Genomic DNA, 25,624 nt, shown 5'->3' with positions numbered 1-25,624 from the left:
CAGCGAGCCGCTATCTTCACGTTTCCCTGATTTTTAATTTCTCTCACCGATTTTACCTTGATTCCCCATTCTGGCTATCTGGAGATGTGTCAGGGGTATTGGTCACTTGGCGTCACATGACTCGAGGTGCAGAACCTTAGCCGATGCTTGTTCCACTGCGTTGTTATGTAACGGTTTCGGTTTTGAGGGGTTGAGTGATACTTGGTGAAGATGCTAACTTGAGTGGCGCACTAGTTCGACGACCTTGCCCTCGATGTGTCAGTCTTGGCAAGCAGGTATGTGTCAAGTGTTCAATCTCGAGACGCAAAAAAAAAGAGAGTGAGAGATGTGGGACTAACTGTGTTTTAGGACAGCTGTAGGGATGTTCAACATAAGAAACGTGGTAGGCCAAGATTGCGGGATGAAAGAACTCACAGCTTCGAGGTCGGGCAAATTGGCTCAATACAATCCCACAGAGCGGAGAATGTTGTTTCACCTCTTTCATCGCCTACTGCGATTACGGCGCCATATCGGACAGGTACTCATCGTGTGTTGAAATCGCAGTCAAATGACTCCCGATTCAGGAGAGCCTCACTCACACCTCGTGAGGAAACATTAGGCGGCCAAAATGGGGGCTATTTCGATGACAGGCCATCCCCCATAACCCCTAGGTTTAATTTACCGTCGCCGGTTCCAAATGCAATTGCATACCTTACGACTGATCTAGTTGTTGCAAAGTCAACACAAAGTGTGCATGAACTCCTTGGATATACTGCCGCTGAGTTGAACGGTGTTCGGAGTCTGTTTGATATTGTTTCTTCAAACGATAGGGATAAGTTATATCGTCTTTCTAGGAGGATACAGGAGGAGATGTCTGAAAGAGGGCCAAATTACCTGCCGCCTTTATCATCTCATTCTGTTTACGCGGCCATTCAGAATGTTACTCAAAGTGACATACCATCTGCCATCCAGGGATCAAAGGATCTGCAGGAAACTCTGCAACTGCGTCATCCAGATGGACGCTATCTTCGTACTCGGGTCCAGATAAATCTCGCAAAGACAAGTATCTTCTTTGTGGTTGTCGTTTTCTCTCTATTAACTGGTATCCCACCTCCACTTCAACTCAACCAACCATCTCCGTATCAAAACCAAGAACGAGTTTACACACCGGGCCACTCCATCCCCCCGATTTCATCGCCACCATTCGTGGGTCCCTCACAACAGCGACTTCAAGGCGAGCCTTCAGGCCCACAATCACCGTACTCGCTCCATCCGCACATGGCCCTGCGCTCACCAATCGATTCACGCCCAAGAACGATGCAATCCGATTTCCCTTCTCTGGCCCAGTACGCCAACGCTTCTGCACCATCTCCAGGGTTCCCTCCTGTCCGGCGACCAGTTTCTCCAGTCTCAACAGGGACTGTATATGAGAATTCGGAACCCCCAATTAATCTTCAACTGCCACCCTTACAGCTGAAAAGAGTGGAGTCGAACGGGAATGATTGGGATAGAAATCATTTGAGTGCCTCAAGCGATAGACGACAATCGGACAGCAGCACACCAAGACGTGAACGGATAGATGTCCATGAGATGCTGGAATGACATTATGAGATTTCGGGACGCGGTTTCTCAAAGATATCAGTGCAGACTGGTCTTCGTTCTGAATTTTTGTTAATCTTTTCAATTTTTGTCAATCTGGGAAAGGCGCTTAGTGGGTTGTGGTGTTGATACTGTGGCTTTGGGGGTGGGTTTATTAACTTTCGTTGGGGATTTTGGGGAAATAGCTAGCGGGTAGGTGGACGCTGGGTTTATGTTGGTTCCTGGGTGAATTGCTTGGGGTCGAGAGGAAATAAGGAGAAAGAAGTAGGAAACGAGAACCTACCGGTATGGGAAGAGGCGGATCTTTGCATGGGTCAGCAGTCACTGACTGAGTTTTGCTTCCCGGGACGCATGCCTACTTTGTCAGCCCCACCCAATCTACACACGCGGGAGAAATTCCCGAATGGAACTGCGGCCGGGAACACCAAGAGATGAACCTTACAGCGTGACTGGTTGGTGTTGGACATTATTACCAGCCGTAGTGATAAGCCCAGACGAACGAAAACGGGCGCGGTAATAATAGGATATTCGGGACGTGAGCCAGCCTGCCAACCTTGAAGAAGCAACCGGGGAGCAAGGAGACCCCATGCACATATATTTCGACCACAAATGCGTTTCTTCGGAAAGGAGAGAGGGTAGAGGGAAATCATGCGATTGGTGGTAATAGCGGACGGATAGGATCCTGAATATTGTACGATTATAGCGGGAGTTGCTGTTATCGTTTTTGCTGTTTTTCTTTTCTCTGATTTAGTTTTCTCTTGATGTTTTTATTTCCTATTTCACTGGATCGTTAACCTACAATGGGAATCGGCGATAAAGGGGTTGTGGGCACAAAAGGGAGTGTTAATGGCGAGAGGGAGGGGTATGATATCGAGGGTACTTTTTTTTCTTCGTGTTAAATTATTTCAAGGATTTCCTTAGTTTGTCCAAGTCTTGTATGTTACCGCAAGTTGGCTGAGATTCAACTTTATGGACTGGCTATTATGGGGGTTTAAGGTTATTTTCTTTCATTTTTCTTCCTTTCTTTCTCTTTGTTGGGTTTCTTCTTCTTGTACTTCTTTAAATGGACTTGAATATTTCTCTATCTCTTACCTTTTTTTTCTCGATTTCGAGCATAAGTATATATGCATCTACCTTCTCATCCTTCCTCCTTTTTCTTTAATCACATTCGCTTCTTTTCTAGTTCTATTCCTTCTTCTGCGTTGTCTGTATGTATTGTTCTACCGCGCGATGTTGTTGATAGGTTGTAGGATAAAGGTTGGGGGCGTGGTGGTTCTTGGTACTGGTTCTTGCCATCTGCATGATCGATGTGCAACCCAGCTTTTTTTTGGCTATTCTTCTTCACAGGGTGAAGACATCTCTTAGGGAATTGGAATACTGGAGTTTTGAATTCGAGACCTTCTGTGCTTTTTTCGATCGGTGACGGAGAGGATAAAGAAGGTACCCGCTATGAGATCGAAAGCTTGAGCATAATTAACTAGCTAGCTGGTAGCTGTCGTGATCGTCGCGCGCCTGACTGTGTAGGAGAGTAAGAAGTAGGTATGTGGTCGTCACCCGGCCGGCAGTGCGCAGCCTTATTTGAGTCGGCGTAATAAGTACAGTTGCTAAGTACTTTCATGTAGTAGTAGCCTCATATACGTAAGGTTGGGGTTTATTATTGTCCGGTCCAATAGCATGATGGCTTGACATTGCATACAGAGTGACCCTACGTAACTACTCTGGATGAGATGGGATGCAGTATGTCCGATGGAGTAGATGAATGGATGGATAGACACATGTTGATACAGCATCTGGTTCAAGTACGTCTTGCATGGTCATGTCATGGTATACAATGCGTATATATGGTCTGATGTCTAATACTCTAATGATTGTTTCAGCTGCTGATCAATGGACAACTGTGCACCCCCTTGCTTGCTTATATTATTGTGACAACATTGGGTATGACAGTTTGTTTAAGCTTATTCTAGAGTTGTGATGATGATGAGGAGGAGAAGAGCGGTAGTTTACTTGGGTTCCCCGCACGCTCACGATATGGCCCGCACTGCCGACTCTAACTATTGAAGAAAGAAAAAAAAAAGGAAAGAAAATACAGGAAGAAAAATACTAAGGAAACCCGAACCAGCACGCACAGTAGCAAGAGAGAGCCCAACCGAACCAAAAGACAAAGAAGAAAGAACGAAAAAGGCGCAAAAGAAGAAGAAACAACGATTACCCCCCTCCCCCGCCAAACTACCCGATCGGCGCCATCTTCTTCTTCTTCTTGGACCTCTCCTTCTCCCCCTTCGTCTTAAAGTCCCTCCAGCTATTGATCCTCTGATCCCTCGTCTCCTCCCACGCAACCTCACTCTCCCTCTTCCTCTTTCTCGCATCCATCTCCTCCTCCACCTTCCTCTTCTCCCTGCCCTCCTCGGCCATCTGCGCCTTGAGCTGCTTGCGCTTGCGCAGCTCGTTGTCGATCAGCACATGCTTGGTCTTCTCCCGCCACTCGACGGCAAACTCGTCCGTCACCAGCTCCGGGTTGTCGACGGTCCACTTCTTCTCGCGGATCAGCAGCATGCGTGCGTCGGCGATGGCCTCGTCCAGCCGCTCGCGGAGCTTCTCGTCCATCAGCACGCCCTGCGCCTTCTTGAGGCGGTCAAAGGCGTCGGGCGCCTGCGGGTTGGACGTCTTGTCGGGATGGATCAGGAGCGATTTGCGCCGGAATTGCGCTTTGATGTCGGACTCGGGCACACCGGGTTTGAGGTCGAGGATGGCATAGCTATTTGGGGGTGGGGGGGTGGAGGTCAGTTTTCTGTGATAGCGGAGGGTCGTGATGAGGGGGGAGGGGAAAGGGGGAACTTACGCGTCGAGTTTGAAGGCATTTAGGATTCCTGCGGGGCGTAACTCATGTCAGTAGTTGAACTCCAAACTACTTGTAAATGGCCAGTAGGGGAGAGGAGGGGCATACGAGATATCTCTGCGTCCTGTTCACCAGCAGCATCAGCAATCTGAACTCATGAACCTCATATTCCTCCACCCTTCTTCCCCCTCCTACCAACTACTACTCATCGCGGGGGCCGGGGGTGGGGGGCAGTATACTACATACCTTCAAGTACTCAGAAGCCTCCTTATCGAGAGCTGCCAGCACATCTTTATCCTCGTTATCGTCGGCCATGGCTCCTGAGGGTTATGCGGTAGTCTATTAGTAGATTGCGGGGGGGCTGGCGGAAATTGTGAATTATGGGGGGAAAACAGAACGGCTCAGCGCGTACGTTCCGTTCAGTGTTTAAAGCTCCCGAAATCACTTACCGGGTTTCGATTTCCCTCGTAGTTGAGTTGTGATTAGTAAGCAAGCAGGTTTACTGTGTTGAGTGGAAGTGAGTAAGTGTGATAACAACCCTAACCCTATGTACATTATTACTGTTTGTTAATGTGTGTGGAGGTCAATTTGAATTGGTGACGAAACAGAAAAAAAAAGAAACAATGTGGTTGGAACGGTGTTTCTGCTTCGGAGTGATTAGCCCGTGAAACATCTCATATCGACTTTTCTGCGGATAGAATTGAAGCTGTTGCTTCAGATGAGCTGTTTCCTATTTCTGACACTCTTTTCGTTGTGCGCACTGCTGCTGCTGCTGCTGCTGCTGCAGGTACGGTATGTGTTGCAGGTACAGGTGCAGTTCCAGTTGCGGGTTTGAGTGCATGAACGAAACAGAAACGCAGAAACAGAAATCAGAAACAGAAGTAGAAACAGAAACATAAAAAATGCCCATTGTGTTTCTTGTAACACTTTGTCTCCTGTGACCTGCAGGATCGGACCGGCCGACCCAGGCTCGGACACGATAGGGATAGATATATGATATGTGGGTACATCATGTATGTAGGTAGTACTCGGGGCGATAGGGCAGGATCGTGCGACGGTGAGAATCTGTGATCTCCGCAAACTTTATATCTTCCCAGGATCGGGCATTTGGTGTGGACCCGCAATGGCGTGTGTGGGTGCGGAACCTGGTGAGACAAAACGGTAATGGAGCACGTGTGTGGGTTGCTATGATGATGTGCTCTGCTCTACGAATACTCTGTGGGTATGGTCCCGATGCGGCCCATATGGATGAGCGGTGAGGGGGAGGGAGCGGGGGGGGGGGTGGGGGGTCGGTGGTGGTAGGTTTTTTGCGAGGTCGAGTTGAGAGTCTGTTCGGGGAGAAAGTGGAACAGCGATGATACTCGACTGTGTTAATCGATTCAATTCGGGGGAAATATCGGGCGGGGATTGTTCTGGGGCCGATCTAATTATCGCGAGCGGTGTTTCAGTTGTCGGTCTGGCTGTGCAGAATAACCAATGTCTGCTACCTACATGTAAATTCCCCTGGGGGATTTCTCTTCTAATCGAATCGTAATATAGGGTATATTAGTAGTGTCTTACGTGCGTGGGGCTCGAGCTTGTATGTACGAGGTCTGAGACCAAGTGGATACAGGAGGAAGAGGAGAAAGCAAAGAGCCACCCAGCGCAAGTGCAGTAGGGTATACATAGTACTCTCTCCATACAGCAAGCACGACGTTGGAAATACTTCTATTCCGCGGCTAAGGGAGAGCTACATTATGTCGCTAGGTAGAATCCGTACCTAACTGGCTGTTGTTACGTTTGAGCTTAGCCCGGTGTTCAGCTGTCGGTTAGTAAAGCAGACCTTATCTTATCGTGCATTCCCCTGGAGCGCACAAGCAAAATCCAGTGCCCGAGTGACATGCCATGATGCTCCAGTCTAGCGTTGCGTCCGTGAAAGACGCTAGCGCAAAAGAGAGGTGGCTAGGTTCAGTTACTGGCCATGACAGGCTTAGCCCTTCCCTCCGTCGACCAATCAACCGTGGCCTTTGTCACAGATCTCTGTCCCTGTTTGGGTTGATCCACCTGTTCTGTATCGAATGACAGTGCTACTACTATACTTGGTACTGCATGTGCTGGGGAATTAATAATCAACAAATCAAACAAAAAACTCGCGTGGGGCGGGAAACGTTTGTTTGGTTCATGGATAATCACTCGTGAGAAGTGCGGATTCTGGTGATTTCGCTTTAAGTTTTGGTTTGGTGTTTGTGGACAGGTGTGCTGACAATCGTGCAAACAGTACTCACTTAACTTACCTGAATCACGTATACTGTTACGAAGCTTTCAATTACACCACAGTCTGAGCCTCCCACACCCAGCTGCCCTCCCTACCACCCTTTCAAAACGACATACTTACAACCCCCCACCAGAGCCTTCACAATATCTTTCAAGTCAACTCCAGCATCTACATAAAACACACTTTGGATCCTCCACCCCAAGCGGTCCCCAAGAAAAGAAAGAAGAAGAAACTTTTATAAAACCCACCAATATGTGCATCCCCAACATAATCCACTACGTCTGCGGCCATCACATCACATCCTACTCCGCAAACTCCACAGAGTGCAACTACATGATCCACACCGAAGCGGTCGAAAAAACGACCCACCGCTGGCCCGACAGCATCTGCCCCGAGTGCTGCCAGCGGCCCTTCCTCGGCATCATCGAGAAGCCCGAGATTGTGCAGTGGCTGCTTGGCGTGGTGACGCAGGAGGTGTACAAGAGGCAGCGGGAGGATTCGGGGGAGAGGAGGAGTAGGGGGACGAGCAGTACGGTGGCGACAGCGCGGAGGAATAGGAGTGCGTCGAAGGAGGGGAAGAAGAAGTATGAGAGGGGGAATGTGTTTGAACGGGCAGGGGGTTGAGCGGTGAGGGGTGGATTACGTGCGTGTGTGATTCACCGGTGGCCGGGTTAAATAGTAATCCGCGTGCATGCTTTTTATATCAAACTAGATCGTCTGCTAGCTGCTGCAGTATGTGGAGTTACAGACGCAGTGATTAGAAGCGTTAGGAATATTCTTTTAGCGGAAGAATAGAGTTTGTTTTTCCGTGCGTTTTTGTCCGAGTATTTGGGCTTGATTAGTTTGTGCGGTGGTAGAAAAGATAGTCCGAACTATGAAATATATGCATATTGAACTTTGAAGACTAGAGACTCCATATAACGGTAAACAGTCAAGCTGCAAAGCTATAGGTTCGTGGTCAAAAGCACTATCCGCACCTGTATAGGAATCCAATTGCACAAGCTTGGAAGTTAATTCTAGCTTTAAGTGTGTGTGTTTCGTATTCTTTCTACTTGCCATGGGATTGCGGGTAGAGATGTGAACAGTATATAGAGCTCTTAGCTATAGATCCATTACGTCAAATACCGATAGGCTGATTTATCTAGTGTAAGAAAAGAAGTTTTTTGCACTCGTGTTCGCTCTCTTTTTAATTTGGTGCCTTTTGGGTCGGGGGATATATAACGGTTGATTGGGAATCATGTGTAGTGTGAAGAAAGTTTTAGGGTTTTGTTTCGTGCTTTTGCTATAAACTAATCTAATCGCTAATTGGATGGCGGTATTGGTAGTGTTGGGCACAAGCCGAGCTGGCTCGAGCATTGGGCTCGAGCTTTAGGTTCGAATACTTTGAGCTCTCATTTTTACGAGCTCAAGCTAACTCGAGCTAATATTGGAAAAGCTCGAGCTTTTTGGACTATAAATAATGAGTTGATGATGGCAAAGATAGATTCTCTCAATTCGTCCCTAGAAATAAAAAAGTATATCAAGATGACTGTTTTCTGTTATATTAATCAGAGCTCGAGCTAGCCTAAGTCATCCATTCTTTGCTACTGCTACTAGAGCTTATTATCTCCGCCAGCAGGCAGACCTTCAAGCTCTGTTAGCATAGTGGTCTATGCACCCTGATTTAGGAAACTTATGACGACAGCAGGGAGATCTTGGGTTCGAATCCCTGATGGAGCCGATTCAATATTTTTTTTCTCTTTCTTTTCTTATTTATAGATCCTAGAAATGAAAAAAAAGTACATGGAGATGACTATTTTCAGCTATACTAACGGGGGGTCGAGCCATGCTCCCGAGCTCGAACATCCCGAGCCTTTCTTTCCACAATCTGAGCCAGCTCGAGCTCTATGTCAGGCTCGTCTCGAACAGGCTCGCGCCCAACACTAGCTATTGGGGGGATTGGAAAATATGGATGGCTACTATTGCTCCCTGTCGGTGGTAGTCAATTTCGAAGGGTGTGAATCTGTTAATTAGGATTACAGAACCGCAAGAGTCTAGTAGTGTTGGTTCTCAGCACAATTGGCCTATGCATCTATTCGGGGCTGGAAATGATTAGATTACTGGTTTACGATAAAGTGATCCACAACTTCTACCTGTTGATCTAGATGCCTCCAACAACTCCCAGAAGCCAATAAAACCAGTGTTTATACCTATCTGGAGCCATTCGAAAGCTGACGTATCAAATTAATGGATATCTATCTATCTACATATCTATGTACAAATGCAAGCAAGTCCTCACTCCCTCACACCCACAAAGATCAAGGTTCTTCCTCCACATCCCTCTTGATCCACTGCTGTGCTCCTAACACGCCGCCGACTCCGTGCTCGGCGTTGTCCTCCTCGCCCTCGATGTAGACATCGTCGTCCATGCTCCACTTCTTGAGCGGCAGTGCCGAGAGCCCGGTCTGCCAGCCTGCTCTGTAGAGCTCGAGACCCGCCCAGGCGATCATGGCGGCGTTGTCTGTGCAGAACTTCATCGGCGGGACCACGATCTTGATGTGCTGGTAGCCCTTGCTGGTCAAGTATATCCTCAATCTGCCCCCACCACCACCCCACATCAGCACACCACCCACCCACCAAGGAAAGGGGGAGAAGAAGACTCACACATGTCTAAAAAACCGATTCGCCGCCACCCCCCCACTCACCACCACCGTCCCCACGCTCCCCCCCTCCTCCCCCATCGCCTCCAACCCCAGCACCATCCTCGCCGCAACATGCTCAAACGCCAGCACCATCACCTTCCTCCCCAGCGCCCGCCGCTCCTCATCCCCAATCTCAACACCCCCCAGCAGCCGCTTCCGCCGCTTCAAACACCGCTCCACACTGCTCCCTAGTCCGCTGAAACTATACGCCAGCCTCCTCATCGCCGGCCCCGTCTTTGCCAGCGGCGCCGACAGCTGCCAGTCATAGGCCGCCGTCTCCGCCTCGTCCTCGGCCGCCCGCGCCTTGCCGCCGGGGAGGGTGTACCGGTAGCCATACCGCCTGTCTGACCCGTCGCGCGCGGGGAAGCAGAACTCCTCGAGCGCGGCGCCGTAGGCGACGCTCTCGCCGTATGTGGTGAGGACCCGGGCGGGCACGAGCTGCCGCGCACACTTGTCGATCATGTCGCCGAGTGCGATGTCCATCGTGTCGGCGAGGACTTTGTGCGAGGTGAGGGACCGGCTGTGGACGACTTGGGTGTGGCCGCCCGAGACGAGGAGCGTCAGGAAGGGGAATTGAGGGGCTTCGGTGGGGGTTTGTGCGGGCTGCTGGAGTATCTGGGATTTTTTGACGGGCGTGGTGATTTCGAGGAGGGGTTCGAGCGGGGGGTTGGGGGCCGTGGGAGATGGAGAGGGCGGGGGGGCTTGGGTGGGAGAGGGGGACGTATCGGAGCTCTCTGAGGCTGCTTTGATACTCTCTGAGGCTGCTTTGATACTCTCTGAGGCTGCTTTGATACTCTCTGAGGCTGCTTTGATACTCTCTGAGGCTGCTTTGATACTCTCTGAGGCTGCTTTGATACTCTCTGAGGCTGCTTTGATACTCTCTGAGGCTGCTTTGATACTCTCTGAGGCTGCTTTGATACTCTCTGGGGATGCTTTGATACTCTCTGGGGCCGCGCCAGAAATCTCTAGGGCTGCTTGGGTGCTCTCAGGGGCCGCTTCAGAGCTCTCGATGGCCGCTCCATGGCTCTCCGCGACTACCTCCGAGCCCTCAGGAACCCCGCCAGCACCCCCCTCCGCCGCCGCCGCCGCCGCCGCCGCCGCCGCCCTCTCCACCGCCGCGCAATTCAGCGCCGCCACCAGCCTCGGCGTCAGCGCATGCGCCAACATATGATGCACGCCCACCAGCGGCACGCCCCACGCCACGGCCAGCCCCTTCGCCGTATCCAGCCCTATCGACAACGACGTCGGCATCCCCGGGCCCCTGGTCACGGCCACAAAGTCTGGCTTGTGGCCCAGTGCCACCACGGCGGCCAGCAAAGGCGCGAGGTGCGTGGCGTGCGAGACGGTCGAGATGAGCGGGTGGATGCCGCCGTAGATGCGGTTGGGCGAGGTGACGGTTTCGTGGGCGAGGAGGGTGGCGGTGTGGGGCGTGGGGGAGGTGAGGAGGGCGATGGAGGTGTCGTCGCTGTGGTGGGGTGGTTAGTGTGAGAAGAAGAGGAGGAGGGGGAGGAGGGGGGGGGGGGGGTACCAGGAGGTTTCGATGGCGAGGACGGTGAGGAGGCGGCGCTGGGGGAGGGGGCAGCGGAGGGTGTGGGCGGGGGGGAGGCGGAGGGGGAGGGGGAGGCGGGGTGGCATTGTGGGTGCGGATGTAGGGGTAATGAGTGGATGGCGGGATTTCTGTGGTGTTTGTCTGTCGGAGCAGACGCCCTGCAGGGTTGAGAACAAGCTTTTTTGGAGCCGCGCCAAGCAGGCTAGCTACAAGTAGATATCCGTAAACACACAAAACCGCCGCCCAGTCACAGCCCATCACTCGCACGAAACGCACACAAAGCAGTCGTGCAATCATTTCCATCAACAACCAATCCAATCTAACTATCCCATCTACGCTCTCTAAAAAAATACAAAACAAAAAAAAAGAATAAACCCCCTAAACATCCCCCACCAGATTCCCCAAATCAAGCCTCATCAGCAGCCTATCAATCTTGCCCCCCTCCCTCTCCGCCTCCTCCTCCGCCCCGGCGATAAAATCCCTTTCTTCATCCATCGTCTGCAGCCGCCCCACCAGCCGCCCCAAGAGCGCCCTCACGTCGCCGCACAGCCTCACCGCGAAGCCCTCTGCGCCCTCGCCCTCCGCCTCGCGCTTCAGGTCCGCGCTCTCGTGCCGTCGTAGCAGCGCCTCGATGGCCGACGCAAGCCCGTCGGATGCGATGAGGAAGCGCTTTAGGAGCGGCGCAAAGACGCCGTCGGCGAGGAAGAGCCCGCGGCGCAGGCGCGTGAGGTAGAGTTGGTGCGCGCGCATGAGGGACTCGGGGTCCTGCTGCTTCTTAGGTTCAGTTCCGGGGTTATGGTCATGGGTGGTTTCTTTCTCCGCCGCGCTGCCACTGTCCATCCAGATGTCGTGTTCCGCCATCTCGACATCATCATCCTCCCCGTCCTCCGCACCGGCCGCAGGCCCGTCCTCAACGCCGTCCCCAAGCACCACCAACAGCCGCCCAAACTCCCCTGCGATCACCTCGCCCTGCCAATACTCCACCACGGTCTCCAGGAAGAACACCGCCAGGCTCGCCGTGGCCCACACCCCCCTCTCTGCCCTCTCCCGCCGCTTCAGCGCCCCGCGCAGCGCGCCACCGGCCCGCACCGGCCGCCGGCTCCGCCACAGCCCCTGCAGCCGCAGCTGCGTCTTGCGCACAGAAACAAGATACGCAAACAGTCCGTCATACACCTCGAGGTCCCCCGCCTGCAGAAACAGCTCCAGCGGCCATGTCAAGTGGAAGTTCAGCGCCACCCCCACGCCCACAAGATGGCTCTTGAAGCTGTCTGCGGTACCGCTGCTGCCGCCGGCAGCAGCAAGCGAAAGATACAGCAGGTCGCGCGCTGTGTCCAGCCGCTCGTCGACCGCCTCCTCGCCCACCAGCCCCGCGAGCACCCCCCACGTGCGCGTCAAGATCGCGGACACCTCGCCCTCTTTGACCACCATGCTGGGCGCTGGCGCGGCCGCGCGCCGCCACCGGTTGCGCACGCCCTCGCTGCTCTGGTGGATCAGCGCCACGGCGAACTCGCCGCGGCCGAGCAGGAAGAACTCGCGCAGCACGTGGACGATGTCGATGATGCGCGCTGCGGGGAGGAGGGTTTGGAGGGTGTGCCGGCTGAGCGAGAGGCGGATGGCGGCGATGGAGGTGTGCAGCGTGTGTGGGTTGAGCGGGGAGGACAGGGCGCGCAGGTGCGCGAGGTGGCTGGGGAGGAGGGACATCTCGGGGGAGGGGGTGGCGGCGGAGGTGGTGTCGGCGGTGGTGCCGCGCAGGCGGATGATGGAGAGGGCGCGGCCGATGAAGAGGATTGAGGTTGCCGTCTCGGCGAGGAGGAAGCTGGGCAGGTGTGTGGGCTTGAGGGTGTACTCTTTTAGGGCGCCGCTGGCGCTGTCATCCTCGCCGTCGGTGGCAGGAGCCCCGACGTCGCTCTCGGCGATGAAGAAGTCGGCGCCGGCGCCCCAGGCGCTCGTCGGTAGGCGCCCGTACAGAACCCACGACGCCACCTCGCGCAGCCACGCCGTCTCGGCCACCTTCAGCAGGTGCAGGGCCACGGCCTCCAGCGCCGGAAAGCCCGTGTGGATGTCGGCCCTCAGGCGGTCAATGATGTTCGCGCCATTGAGGCGCTTCGCCAGCACCGCCGTCGTCAAGCCATGTAGATAGCCCAGTGTGCGCTCCCACCCCTCGAAGCCACCCAGCACCTTGGCCAGCGAGACAATGTCGTATGTGCCGGATGTGTTGTGGTGCGCGAGGATGCTGCGCTCGACGGTCAGGATCTGCGTGCGGAAGGCGTGGAGGTGGTGCGTCTCGATGCCGCTGGCGACGGCGCGGGCGATGGTGCTCGGGTGCGTGGTGGTGATCTTGGTGCAGGAGGTGCGCAGGGCGATGTGTAGGTGGCCTAGTGAGGAGAGGGAGGTTAGGATTGCTCTGGAGAGGCGGGGGCGGGGGAGTGGGGGGGTTAGTGAGTGATATGCTATGAAGGAGTATATATAGGCTAGCTAGCTAGCACTGGGGGGATGTGGGGGGGGGTTGTGGGGTACCTTTCTGACGGCGAGACGAGGGGAAAGTCCGGGGGGAGGCCGTTGGGCGTCAGGATGGGGGAGGTGTGCCCGGAGAGGAGCAGGAACAGTTCGTGCAGCATTGTGGGGTGAGAGCTGAGGTCGTGATATCTTGTGCTCGAGCGAGTGGAGGTTTGGCCAATTGGAGAGACGCGTTGAGTGCACAGGGCTAGGGGTGCGTGTGTGGGTTAGGGTTGTGGCTGTGTGACGTCCACGGAGAACAAAGAAAGGAAGAACAAGTGCAGCGGTGAGGGGCTTGATGGCGAGAGCTGCAGGAATCAATTGGTCTCTATCTCTCCCTGCGGAATAGTTTATATTGCCTGGTGGAAGTGCTCTCTCTCTTACTGTTGCCCACGCCTGGCACGTGCTTAGAGCCACACTAGCTGTCTGAAAAAAGTGTGTATTCGATCATTGGATGGTGAGGGGTAATGATTGGAACGCAAACCTAAACCGCCGGCTGAGTGATGGACGGTGCTCGGGGGAACTCGACTCGATTACTCTACACTCTACACACCCAACACTGCACCACACAGCACCCACATGAACCACCATCCATATATCCGTCTACTGCTTACTGCTACAATTACTAATCCCCCATTTCCCATCTCCAATGCCCAATCATCCCCCCCCCCCCCCCCCGCATATCCTCTGCATGCTGTTTGTAAAACTTAATGACAAGCCGCATCCACGCACTGACAAACCGCCCCGCTGCCCCCGTCGGCGGGCCTTACCAATGCTTGTGGCCCATTACAAATCAGCACACTAGAATGATCCCTACCCACACACTAAAGTGGATTAAGCTACATACATGCCGGCCCCCAATTACATCATTGGCCCTGACCTGCCGGTGAGATATGGGGGAATGGAGGACGTGCCCATATTTCCCCCCCCTACATTCCACACCCCACTTGTTTGGATATATAAGATGGCTGTCAGAGCATCGCTATTCTCCCCACTGCTGCTCACTACCATCCGTCTTGTTCACCGCCCTGCGAGTATACGACCATTGCAACTAAAACTACAGCTACAACCTGCGAAGTATCGACAGCTCTCAATCATGACTGTACCTTTCCCCCATCCCGATATCGTATACGCTCCATAGCTGGTAGACTAACTCGCACTCGCCTGTAGACTAAATTGACGGACTGGGCCGACAAAGAAACCGGCGAATTCAACCGCAAGCCCGTATGCCCCCCCCTCCCCCTTCCACCGGCGCAGCAGCAAGCTAACAACCTGCCAAATTATAGTCCGTCTTCAGAAACTTCATCTCCCGCGACCCCGGCGCGCAATTCCCGCCCGAGAAGAACCGCTACCACCTCTTCGTCAGCTATGCCTGTCCCTGGGGTTAGTCCACCGGCCCAGTCTTGGTACAGGACGATTGGTTAGATTCTAAAACTATAACAGCTCACCGCACACTAATCGTCCGCCAGCTCAAGGGCCTCGAGGACGTCATCAGCTTCTCCAGCGTGCACTGGCACATGACGCAAGGCGGTATTTCTCTCCACCTTCCCCACTCCCTCTCCTCCCTACAACACACCACTAATACCCACCCCGCAGGCTGGCATTTCGCCACCCCCTCCGAGTCCAGCACTGAGATGGCCACGGCGCCCGAACCCGTGACGGGCGCCTCCTTCCTACGCGACATCTACCACCGCGTCAACCCAGACTACAGCGGCCGCTTCACCGTGCCCACGCTGTGGGACACGAAGAGCGGCGCCATTGTCAGCAACGAGAGCAGCGAGATCATACGCATGCTGTATGAGGAGTTTGACGAGTTTGTGCCTGCGGAGAAGCGCGGGGGGTGGTTGCTGCCGGAGGGGAGGAGGGCCGAGATTGATGGGATGAATGAGTGGGTGTATGATACGGTCAACAACGGGGTGTATAAAGCCGGTTTTGCGACGTCGCAGGGCGCGTATGAGGCGGCGATGGGGGCGCTGTTTGAGTCGTTGCAGTGGCTGGAAGATATACTTGCTGCCTCACCGGGGAAGTATCTGTTAGGTGATGAGCTGACGGAGGTGGATGTGCGGCTGTTTACGACGATTGTGAGGTTCGATCCGGTGTATGTGCAGCACTTCAAGTGCAATGTGGGCATGATCAGGCATGAGTATGTTTTCGCCCCTGGTGAGAGATGTGGGGAGTGGGAGCTGGGGGGGACTGATATGATGGGTGTGTTTTAGTTATCCGGCGCTTCATAAGTGGCTAAGGCACCTGTATTGGGATATACCTGCGTTCAAGGACACGACGAACTTTGAGCATATCAAGAAGGTAGGTTTGGGGTGTTTCTCCCTCTCTGTCTGTGGTTTGCATTGCTGATGGTGTGGGGTAGCATTATACGAAATCGCACACGCAGATCAACCCCCATAGCATCACGCCTGTGGGGCCGCTGCCGGATATGGTGCCGAAGGATAAGGAGTAGAGTGGTCATGGTTTATCACTCGTTGTATGTGGGAGCCGGTTCCGGTCAGCTATGGGGTCGTAAGGGAACTATATATTGGTTATGGACTAAGTAATTCAATAAATTACGCTGAAAGCGCATAGTAGTTGATGAAGCAATGGGTAAAGAGAGCAATCTTTCCAGCTACTAGTAAACTGTAGTGCCGCAGGTGGGAGAAGGGCTATCAAGTAACGCTGGATGTATATATGTAATTCCTAACACTACTTCAATCCCAGTGAAGGTTATAGAGGTAGCATGCCAGTGCCGCACATAAAAGTGAAAGAGATAGTCCGACTCGGTTTGCATGTAGCAGCTAGCTCGCTTTACCCTCACCTCCATTAAGGATCACTTCCGGGCTGCTGGGGGTTGTGTGGGCGGGTGTAGTCTAGGGGTAGACAGCTCGTCTTGCATGAACACCGAGTGGGTTGAATTCCCATGGTCATCAGTAGGTCACGAGGTGAAAAATATATTCCTCAGCAAGTACTTTTTGTTCTTTTATTGCCATTTCCTGGAGCTTATTGGGCCCTCCTCGTGGGTTATTAGGACAAAAAGCTGCATCCGAGTGACCGGAGACTAGATTCGAGTATAGGATATAAAGTCTTACCTAATATTACGGCCTTCTTTCTCCGCTAATGTATTTGAAAACACTTATGTAGGTACAAGCACCACTAAAACACCCTAGCAAGTGACATTGTTGTGTAGGTAGAATTTCCAACTCTGGATCAGGCTCAAAAGCGCCGTCTAGAAGTGCCAAAACAGCCAACTTAAGCGCGAAGGTTCGATATCCTAGCGGAAGAAGGTCTAATGGCGTAGGTACATGTGCCCACGGCCATAGGAACAACCTAACGGCTAGGAAGAGTACTTTTTACCTGGCCTGTCCCATACACCGGATACTGCCTATCGGGTCGTCATCGGTGATTGGACGTCCCAAATACTGGATGTCAGGTCTTTCGGTCGATCCATCCATCAATGGGACAAGACGGGTGTATAGGATGCCTATACACTGGAACGCTGGGTGGGTCAGCAAATACGAAGAGTTATGTACTGTTAATATTAATAGCACCTCGGTTCGAACAGCTAACAAGCCCCCAACAGCAATCACAGCTAACAAGCCCCCCTACAGCAATCACGGGCACTACGGCCTTGGCACCTCTCCCAGAAAAAAGAAAAAAGTGACATACCTCTCTCAATTTTAACATTTTTAGTGTTATAAGTGAGAGTGTGCGCCATTACACTACCAGGACTTGTATTGCTTTGTATTTGAGCGGGATATAGCCAAACTATAAATCATTAATTAAAACATGTCCGACTAATTATTTTAACTGTCCCATTGGTATGACATATGAGCAGGCAACCTAAAGGCTGGATACGTCCTATTGACCGACGACGATACGATAGGCAGGGCTTGCGAATGGGACAGAGACAAGATCGTGACGGTTACGGCGGCCGAAATTAGCAGGCCACTAGAGTTGCTTTTTGTGTATGTGTTGAAGCAGCTAACGTTATTTTCATGATCAGGGCCAGCATAACGGCACCCCAACCACAAGAAATAGAGTTTTAGCCACCCGAAGTCCCATTTGATGCCGCTCTCAAACAGGCCCTAAGTTTCCGGGCCCCATGCGTGCTTCGGGCTGATAATTTGGGTCGAGTGATATCACATGATCGACAGAGAGGGGGACTCATAAAGGGATGCCCACACCGAGGCCTAATACCAGGATTAAGGAATTGAGTATGGATCCAGGACTCTTGAGCCTGATTATACACCGACAGGTTGGGGACAAGGTTAGGCCGTGTTCAAAGAGAAAGTCATGAGCGGGCTGCGGGCAGTCATGATCAACCAACTGGTGCGAGTTCGAGCACAACTAATAGCTACTCTAACAGTTATTATATTTAAACCTGATAAATCTATACACGGAAGAAAGAATTCTCGAGAAATTTTTTCTCGAGAAATTTTACGTAGGCAAAAATATAGTTTTCTATCTAAACCACAGTTTGTGTGAGCGAAAACACAGTTTCTCGCTCAAAAATGCAACTCTTGGAAAAAAACACAGTTTTGGGTCCAGATTATGGGCCTTCTCTACACACGCCCCTGCCCCCTTTGCCCCCCAACGCTCCAAGCAAAGGCACCCGATACCTAGTTAGAGCTATCTAAAACATGTTTGAAACTTGTGGAAGTTCATGACGTCATCTTCCGATATGTGGCGCCTGCAGGGACATGGTGGCTTTGCACCGCCACATGCACCACCCCAAACTGATGTACGCGCATACACCTTTAACCTTCACATCCTAACCAAACACCATCTCCACCTTACCAACTAACCGCCTGGCAACTCGACGATGGGCGCTCTTCTCTCCCTTCCGTTTCTCGCTGTTCCCGGCCTCTACTCGGTAAGCAAGCGCTTCTTCGCCACAGGGATCTGGTTGTTATTGACTGACTGACTCCTTGCTAGGTCGGGTCTTTCCTGTTATCATGCTGCGGTGCCGCCGCGTGCTCTGCTCTGTGCAGTGCCTGTGGAAAGTGCAATAGCAGGTATGTCATTCTGCGGGGAGCGGGTTCTGGGAATCAGGAGGCTAACAGTGTCCTAGTACTGCTACGAGGATCTCCTATGCCTGTATGGAACCCCATACACAGTTCAAGATGCCGAACCCGGAGAGCTCTCGAGGCTAACTGTATATAGTAATATTTCTCGTAAACTGCATTCTCTCGTGGATCATGCTCACGCCGTGGGCCATCAAGAGGCTGGAACACCTCGCCCTCGACTACTTTCCGATATCCTGCATGGGCGAGAAGTGCTATGGCTTCGTCGCAGTCCACCGTATTCAGTTCGCCCTCGGCATCTTCCACGCTATCCTCGCAATCATTCTCCTGGGTGTTAATAGTACACGGGATGGGCGCGCTGCTATCCAGAATGGATATTGGGGCCCCAAAATTATTGCTTGGTTCCTCCTTATTGTCGTTACGTTCCTCATTCCGGAGGGCTTCTTCCTGGTCTGGGGTAACTACTTTGCGCTTATTGGCGCCATGTTGTTCCTGCTCCTTGGTCTCATCCTACTCGTTGATCTTGCACACACGTGGGCCGAAACCTGCCTCGAGAAGATTGACGAATCCGACTCCAAAGCATGGCGCGGCATCCTTCTCGGCAGCACCCTCGGAATGTACGTCGGCAGCATCGCCCTCACAATTGTCATGTACATCTTCTTCGCCGGCCAAGGCTGCTCCATGAACCAGGCCGCAATCACCATCAACCTCCTCCTCTTCCTCGGCGTCTCCTTCATCTCAATCCACCCAACCGTCCAGGAATACAACTCCCGCGCGGGGCTCGCACAGTCCGCCATGGTCGCCATCTACTGCACATACCTGACCATGTCCGCCGTCTCCATGGAGCCCGACGACAAACAGTGCAACCCGCTGCTCCGCGCCCGCGGAACCCGAACCGCCTCAATCGTCCTCGGCGCCATCGTTACGTTCCTGACAATCGCATACACCACCACCCGCGCGGCCTCGCAGGGCGTCGGCCCTCTCAGCAAGGGCACCTCATCGCCCGCCAACGGCGGTTACACCGCCGTCAGCGACTCGGAGCACGGGCTCATCACCACCGAGCCTAGCAGGTCGGAGATGAGGGCGCGCGCGCTCCGCCGCGCTGTCGACGACGGGTCGCTGCCGGCGTCGGCGCTGGATGAGGAGAGCGACGATGAGGACGACAGGGTTGCGCGCACGGATGACGAGAAGTTTGGCGCGCAGTACAGCTACACGGGATTCCATATTATCTTCTTTTTGGCTACGGCGTGGACGGCGACGTTGTTGACGATGAGCTTGGAGCCGGGTAAGGGCGATGAGGATAGCTTTACGCCCGTGGGGAGGACGTATGCGGCGAGTTGGGTCAAGATTGTTAGTGCGTGGGTGTGCTATGGGTTGTATACCTGGACCTTGGTCGCGCCCGTTGTGTTGCCGGATAGGTTTTAGGGGGTGGTTAGTGAGTTGCGTGTGTGTAAGCTTAGATGAACGTTGTTGTTGGTGGTTTGTTAGCTAGGGGATGCCATTGATTGGAGAATTCGAGAGGGTGGGGCGTTTTTTCCTTTTTTCTTTACCTTTTCTTCTTAGCACTATTTTTTGTCGGACTGATTGTTTATAAGTTACATGTTTGTTTGCGTGATGGTTGCTTTGCTGGGTGCGTGCGTACGTTAGGAAATGAAGATTGATATTTTTTTTCACTGTTCTGTTGCGTGACGTTGGTTGGAATCTAAGGTTTCCGTACTAGTCTCTATCCGCATGAAGTTGGAGTCCTAGCTTGGTTATTTATACTCGTAACTGTAAATGATTGTTATAACACTTATCGGGTCTGGCTAAGAGCGAGGGCTTGGTAGGGGAACAAAACACCCGGGTGGTAAGATATTACGTGTGGGCCAGGATACTGATGTCTTTTCTTTCTTTTGACCAGCACACTGTCTGTTTTTGTATTCAGGGTGGGTAGTTAGAAGGTAGGTAAGTACAGTGACAGAAACATGGATAAAATGACTACCGCAGTCTTTGGCAATGCCGTATGTACCACCGCGGTAACACTACCGTTTACTTTGTCAAAATACGGAGATAAAGCGGCATATTCTCACAATGCCGTACTGATGCCATATCAGTTGTACCCCCCATTTCTGATACTGTATCCATTGCTCATACCTATCAATACGTGCTGGTACATGTAGTTACACCGTTTCCAAACTTCACAAACCATCACTCGGCGCCCTAAAATGTCTCTTCAATTGCAATGATTGATTGATTGATCGATTGATCGATTGTTTCTCTTCCATTACAACAGCTCTATTCTATCGGAAGCACTCTACTTTACTATATGGAAAAACACGCTCTATAACAACGGCACTAAGAATCTATGATAATGGAGAATCTAATGAATGGTGATAACGAGATGTAATAAACTGTTTATATACCATACGCACTAGACACAAGGAGAACGGAGAAGTCGCGCACCAGGATATCTATCCCCCATGCAATACCACACTTCTAAACAAACGAAAAGCCACAACCAAAAGGAGAGAGAGAGAGGAAAAAACGCCAGCCCATGCTCCATGCCCCGAAGAAACCTTGATATAAAACGCACAAAACAAAAACAAAACAAAAAGAGAAAGCAACCCCAAGAAAAACCCCACATCTACCTCCCCATCTCAAACTCTGCAATCAAGCCCCCAACCCTCTCCACCTCTCTATCCAGCTCCTCCAAGCTCCCCGCCAGCGCCGCAACCTCATCAAACACCCCGCGCGCCTTCGCCTCGCCCAGCATCTCGCCCACCAGGAACCGCTGCTCCTCCAGCACCATCAGCTCCTCCTTCATCTCCTTCTCCCGCGCATCATCATCATCATCCTTCTTCGCCGGCGCCGCAACAGACACCATCGTCAGCGCCCTCGACGACGACGGCCCCACCACCGCCGCCGCACCCCCATTCACAACCGCGCTCCCGGGCACCCTTGCCACCGCCGCCGCCGCCGAAGCGCGCTTACTCTTGCTGCCGCCCCCGCCGCCACCGAGCACCTTCGGCAGCGCCTTCAGCGGCAGCATGTTGAGGTGCAGGAACAGCGCGGCCGCCTGATGCACCGCCTTCTGGAGCCGCAGCTGCGTCGGCGAGTCCGTCGGCAGGCCCAGCATGCGCTTCGCGGCGGCGTCGTACTGCGCGAACGTGTCGAGCAGGCGCTTCCGCGTCTTTGTGGCCTCGAGCAGCTGCGTGGAGGTCTGCGTTTTGGTGGGGTCCTGGAGGGCGGCGAGGAGGCGCTGGAAGCGCGGCATCATGGTCTTGATGCCGGTTTGGAATTGCACGAGGGCGCTGTAGGTGCGTGTTGAGGGGTGGGGGCGCGTGGTGGAGAGGGCGAAGTCGCGTTTGGAGAAGATGGTGGTGTTGCAGGTGGTGCAGATGCGGAGGTCGAGGGAGAGGTCGTTGGAGGGCTTTTCGGAGAGGGAGTTGGTGGTGGGGGTGTTGGGGTTGGGGTCTGCGGGAGAGTGTTAGTATTGGTTTTGATAATGGGGAATGGGGGACGTACTGGCTGATACGTTCAGCCCGACCTCAGTCGAGCAGCCGGTCCGGAGGTCTCCACAGACGACCTTCCCACAGAGCCGGCAGTGGTGTCTCTTGAGCCCAAACTGCGAGAACGTCTGCTTGCAGTACGGACACACATGCACATCCGCATCCTCCTCCCACGCCACCACCGACTGCTCCAGCGCCCTCCTCTGCCCCCTCAGGCTCGCCACCGCCTTGATAAACCCGCCGCCCGCGCCCACCTCCGCCTGCGGCGCCACCAGCAGCTGCGTCAGCTTCGTCAGCCGCTTCTCCAGCCTTGTGACCTCCAGATACGCGCGGTCCACCGTCTTGCGCCGGATCGCCGCAAACTCCGCCGTGTGGTCGCGCACCAGCCCCTGGTGGTCGTTGTAGCCCTCGCGCGACTTGTAGCACGTCTCGCACACGCGGCACCAGAAGCCGCGCACGGGCTCGTGCTGCGCCGACCGCGAGAGCTTGATCTGGTACATGGTGTGCTCCTCGCAGAAGAGGCGGCCGCACTTGCGGCAGTTGACGGAGCCGTTGAGCGCGCCGAGGGGCTTCTGGCACACGGGGTCGAGGCAGTAGTCGTCGTTTGTGGAGCGCTGCCAGTGGTATCTTGTTACTGCGATGTCGGGGTCGGGGGCCTCGGCGGCGGCTATGCTGCTGCTGATGCCGCTGCCGCCGTTGGTGGTGGGGGCGGGGGCGTCGTTGGATTCGAATACGTCGAGGCCTTTGAGCTTTTGGTTGAGGACTGTGACGGGCTGGAAGGTCTTGGCTTTGATGATGCGTTTGCGGAACCAGGTGCTGATGTCGTCTTTTTCGGGGGCGTCGAGCTCTTTGTGGATGTCGTCGATGTGTCTGGCCGCCCACCACCACCACCACCACCGCACTTGTTAGCTCTTTCTTCCCCTTCCATATGTGAGTGAGAGAGAGAGAGAGAGGGAATGGGTGCATACCGGTTGAGCTGCAGCAGCGTCACCATCTCCTCCGAGCAGATGGGGCAGATCAGGGTATCACCGCCGGACACACTCGGCGCCCCCCCGTCCCGGAGACTGCCAAAGTCCGAGTTGAGCGAGACGGAGCTGGCGGAGGGCGAGATGCGGCCGGCGGAGGTTATGGCGGGGGAGAGGCTGCGGCGGCCGGCTGCACTGCCGAGGATCCGGCCGCCGGGGGTGGGGCGTGGGTTCATGGTTGTGTGGTGTGGTGGGGGGTGGGGGGGGGGGCAGATAGGGGGTGTGGTATCTCCGGCAGCTGAAGCTGATATGTATACCTAGCTAGGTATCCAGGGCTGTGAATATCTTATTAGCTCGTGTATTGACTGGTTGATTGTGTGAATGTGAAGGTGAATGTGAATGCTCCGGAGTGATGTTCCTCGGAGAAGGCGCAGATGCAAGAGCTGTGATGATATGTGCAGTGCACTATGTAGATTAGCTGTTGTAACTTGTGTGGTGCTGTGTGGGGGCGCGGCTCAACTGCACAGGCAAACCTGAAACAGGAACAGGGGGCGTGGAGTGGAGGGTCCCGCCTTGGCAGCAGAAGGAGGAAAGGAAATCATCGATCAGCCTGCAATTGTGAATGCGATCATTACCCCTCCCCCACCTCCGTTCCCACCACAATCTTCTCTCTGCAGTCCACCCAGTCCGCCCAATTCACCCCCAATTCCCACACAGAGCACGTACTCGCAGGCAATTGAGCACATAACAGTATCTATTAGCTAGAACACACCCCCCCCCCCCCCATAATGTCCCGCCCCACCGCGCCCGCCTCCACCGAAACGGGCGAGTTCCCCGCCATCCAACCCGGCGGCTCCCTCCTCCTCGCCTGGCAAGTGCGCAACCGCCGCGTCCTCGTCGTCGGCGGCGGCAACGTCGCCGCCGGCCGCATCCTCGCCCTCCTCAACGCCGACGCCCTCGTCACCGTCATCACGCCCACCGCCGGCCTCGTCCCCGAGGTCGCCCACCGCATCGCCCACAACCTCGTCACGCACGTCGACCGCAACTTCCTCCCCACAGACCTCGACGACCCGGCCATCGCCATGGTGCTCACCGCCGTCGACGACCCCGTCGCCTCGTCCGAGATCTACACGCTGTGCAAGCAGCACCGCATCCCCGTCAACGTTGCCGACGTGCCCCCCGAGTGCGACTTCTACTTTGGCAGCGTGCACCGCGATGGCCCGCTGCAGATCATGGTGTCGACGAACGGGAATGGGCCGAAGATTGCGAATATTGTGAGGCGCCAGATTGCGGAGACGCTGCCGACGAATGTGGGCGATGCGATTGTGAGGGTGGGCGAGCTGAGGAAGAGGCTGAGGAAGGTGGCGCCCGAGCCGGCGCAGGGGCCAAAGAGGATGGAGTGGATGTCGAGGGTGTGTGAGTCGTGGAGCCTGGAGGAGCTGTGTGATATGGATGAGCCGGATATGGATGTCCTGTTGGGCTTCTTTGAGGAGGGGAGGGTGCTGGGGTATAAGGAGTTGAGGAGCACCCAGGAGGGGGAGGCGAAGGCGAAGGCGAAGGCGGCATTGGTGGGTGTGTAGGGTGCATGGGTTTAGATTCTCTTTTCCGGTTTGTATATTAATGTGTCTATGAATTGCGATATATGTAGCGAGTTGTGCTGGTTGCTGGGTTGATATCGGCGCAGAACAGTAGCAGGAATATCACTCTAGTGATTTGATGCACTGCTTTATGAGTAGCAGTGTTTAACAGCCTTATATGCGACAGTCTATCGCAGCATTGTAACGGAAACTGCAAAGAGTGAATTGCGATATTGAGGCTGGCGATTGCAGGAGAAATAAATCGTCACGCCAGGCGGACACGGAGGGCCAAATTCAACGCCCATAAAATTAGGGTGCTAAATTACAAATAACTTGCTCTTAAGGTATTTTTTTAGCGGTGCGAAAAAAAGAACAAAAGGTACTGCAGATATGGCCAGACCCATATCTACTACCCCCACCCCTGGGTTGAACCGTTGACCTTCTGTAATCGAAGGTGGCGCAACCGCACGGTGTCTACGTCCGGGGGCGAGTGTTAACCGTTAGGCCACACTCGCCATGTGTGTTTTTCGTCCCAGGTGCTATTTGAATGCCAAGGATAAAGCCCGACTGGGCGTACTAGTACTACGAGATGCTCTAGGAAAGCTACTAGACGTAACGATATGTCAAGATAGCATTTATTACCATTCGGGTCACATTCCACAGAACAGAGTCGAACGATTTGATATACATAATATCTCTCCATATGGAATCACAGCCAGGGCTGGCAGTCGTTGACTGTTCACGATGGTTAGATATAAGCCTTACGGCAGCAGCTTAAGACGGGCCCCCTTCTATCGTGTATCAGCCATACGGTCTTCGGCATCCAGAGCTTCAAAGCCATGGCATTCACTTGCTTTTGAAGGCGGGACCCAAACCCCCGAGCTTTCTCGTCCGTTGCAGTTGAGGAACCAAGGCCTCCGGACCAATTCAATGGTAACACTGTCTGCCCGAGAGCCAGTCATGTTTACCTCAATTCCATCTGGCGATGGCCGTGGTTACAGAGCCAATTGTGACACCTCCGGTCCCTAGAAACGAGCGAGTGATAGCTCATGATGCCGCACCAAAAATACATGCTGCCTCAGAACAACATACGGTCTTATCAGCAATCTTTGGACGACATAGGCACAAATCTATCTGGCGTATTAAAACACTCCATATGGTGCTGGGTGCCGGATGTGAGGGTGT

At 53.8% G+C, this 25,624-nt stretch overlaps 9 protein-coding genes across 9 annotated transcripts; 5 read left to right on the top strand and 4 right to left on the bottom strand.

The window, feature by feature from the left end:
• Positions 1–143: 143 nt before the first annotated feature.
• On the top strand, positions 144–598 carry H6S33_009046 (uncharacterized protein; the record flags this gene model as incomplete). The annotated part of the gene is made up of 4 exons (XM_044840399.1): positions 144–167; positions 235–275; positions 349–465; positions 544–598. 4 exons carry the CDS (start codon positions 144–146, stop codon positions 596–598), a joined length of 237 nt encoding a protein of 78 aa, XP_044697861.1.
• Positions 599–3,807: 3,209 nt separating this feature from the next.
• H6S33_009045 (uncharacterized protein) lies at positions 3,808–4,732 on the bottom strand (the record flags this gene model as incomplete). Its single annotated transcript, XM_044840397.1, has 4 exons — positions 3,808–4,336; positions 4,421–4,448; positions 4,526–4,541; positions 4,664–4,732. The coding sequence occupies 4 exons, from the start codon at positions 4,730–4,732 to the stop codon at positions 3,808–3,810; spliced, it is 642 nt and encodes a 213-aa protein (XP_044697860.1).
• Positions 4,733–6,923: 2,191 nt separating this feature from the next.
• On the top strand, positions 6,924–7,295 carry H6S33_009044 (uncharacterized protein; the record flags this gene model as incomplete). Its single annotated transcript, XM_044840396.1, has 1 exon — positions 6,924–7,295. The coding sequence occupies one exon, from the start codon at positions 6,924–6,926 to the stop codon at positions 7,293–7,295; it is 372 nt and encodes a 123-aa protein (XP_044697859.1).
• Positions 7,296–8,968: 1,673 nt separating this feature from the next.
• On the bottom strand, positions 8,969–10,987 carry H6S33_009043 (uncharacterized protein; the record flags this gene model as incomplete). Its single annotated transcript, XM_044840395.1, has 3 exons — positions 8,969–9,245; positions 9,315–10,817; positions 10,881–10,987. 3 exons carry the CDS (start codon positions 10,985–10,987, stop codon positions 8,969–8,971), a joined length of 1,887 nt encoding a protein of 628 aa, XP_044697858.1.
• A 292-nt stretch (positions 10,988–11,279) lies between these two features.
• Positions 11,280–13,519, bottom strand: H6S33_009042 (uncharacterized protein; the record flags this gene model as incomplete). The annotated part of the gene is made up of 2 exons (XM_044840394.1): positions 11,280–13,305; positions 13,419–13,519. The coding sequence occupies 2 exons, from the start codon at positions 13,517–13,519 to the stop codon at positions 11,280–11,282; spliced, it is 2,127 nt and encodes a 708-aa protein (XP_044697857.1).
• Positions 13,520–14,361: 842 nt separating this feature from the next.
• On the top strand, positions 14,362–15,852 carry H6S33_009041 (uncharacterized protein; the record flags this gene model as incomplete). The annotated part of the gene is made up of 7 exons (XM_044840393.1): positions 14,362–14,499; positions 14,568–14,621; positions 14,684–14,780; positions 14,841–14,927; positions 14,994–15,540; positions 15,614–15,701; positions 15,763–15,852. 7 exons carry the CDS (start codon positions 14,362–14,364, stop codon positions 15,850–15,852), a joined length of 1,101 nt encoding a protein of 366 aa, XP_044697856.1.
• Positions 15,853–18,207: 2,355 nt separating this feature from the next.
• Positions 18,208–19,834, top strand: H6S33_009040 (uncharacterized protein; the record flags this gene model as incomplete). The annotated part of the gene is made up of 4 exons (XM_044840392.1): positions 18,208–18,258; positions 18,321–18,400; positions 18,457–18,482; positions 18,549–19,834. 4 exons carry the CDS (start codon positions 18,208–18,210, stop codon positions 19,832–19,834), a joined length of 1,443 nt encoding a protein of 480 aa, XP_044697855.1.
• A 1,198-nt stretch (positions 19,835–21,032) lies between these two features.
• H6S33_009039 (uncharacterized protein) lies at positions 21,033–23,098 on the bottom strand (the record flags this gene model as incomplete). The annotated part of the gene is made up of 3 exons (XM_044840391.1): positions 21,033–21,862; positions 21,914–22,767; positions 22,866–23,098. The coding sequence occupies 3 exons, from the start codon at positions 23,096–23,098 to the stop codon at positions 21,033–21,035; spliced, it is 1,917 nt and encodes a 638-aa protein (XP_044697854.1).
• A 552-nt stretch (positions 23,099–23,650) lies between these two features.
• On the top strand, positions 23,651–24,442 carry H6S33_009038 (uncharacterized protein; the record flags this gene model as incomplete). Its single annotated transcript, XM_044840390.1, has 1 exon — positions 23,651–24,442. One exon carries the CDS (start codon positions 23,651–23,653, stop codon positions 24,440–24,442), a length of 792 nt encoding a protein of 263 aa, XP_044697853.1.
• Positions 24,443–25,624: the final 1,182 nt, after the last annotated feature.

This window comes from Morchella sextelata (assembly GCF_020137385.1).
Source record: "Morchella sextelata strain SCLS chromosome Unknown scls_3, whole genome shotgun sequence".
In the NCBI taxonomy this organism is placed as follows: Eukaryota; Fungi; Ascomycota; class Pezizomycetes; order Pezizales; family Morchellaceae; genus Morchella; species Morchella sextelata.
Note: the sequence above shows the minus strand (reverse complement) of the source record. Positions and strands in the feature narration are given on the sequence as shown.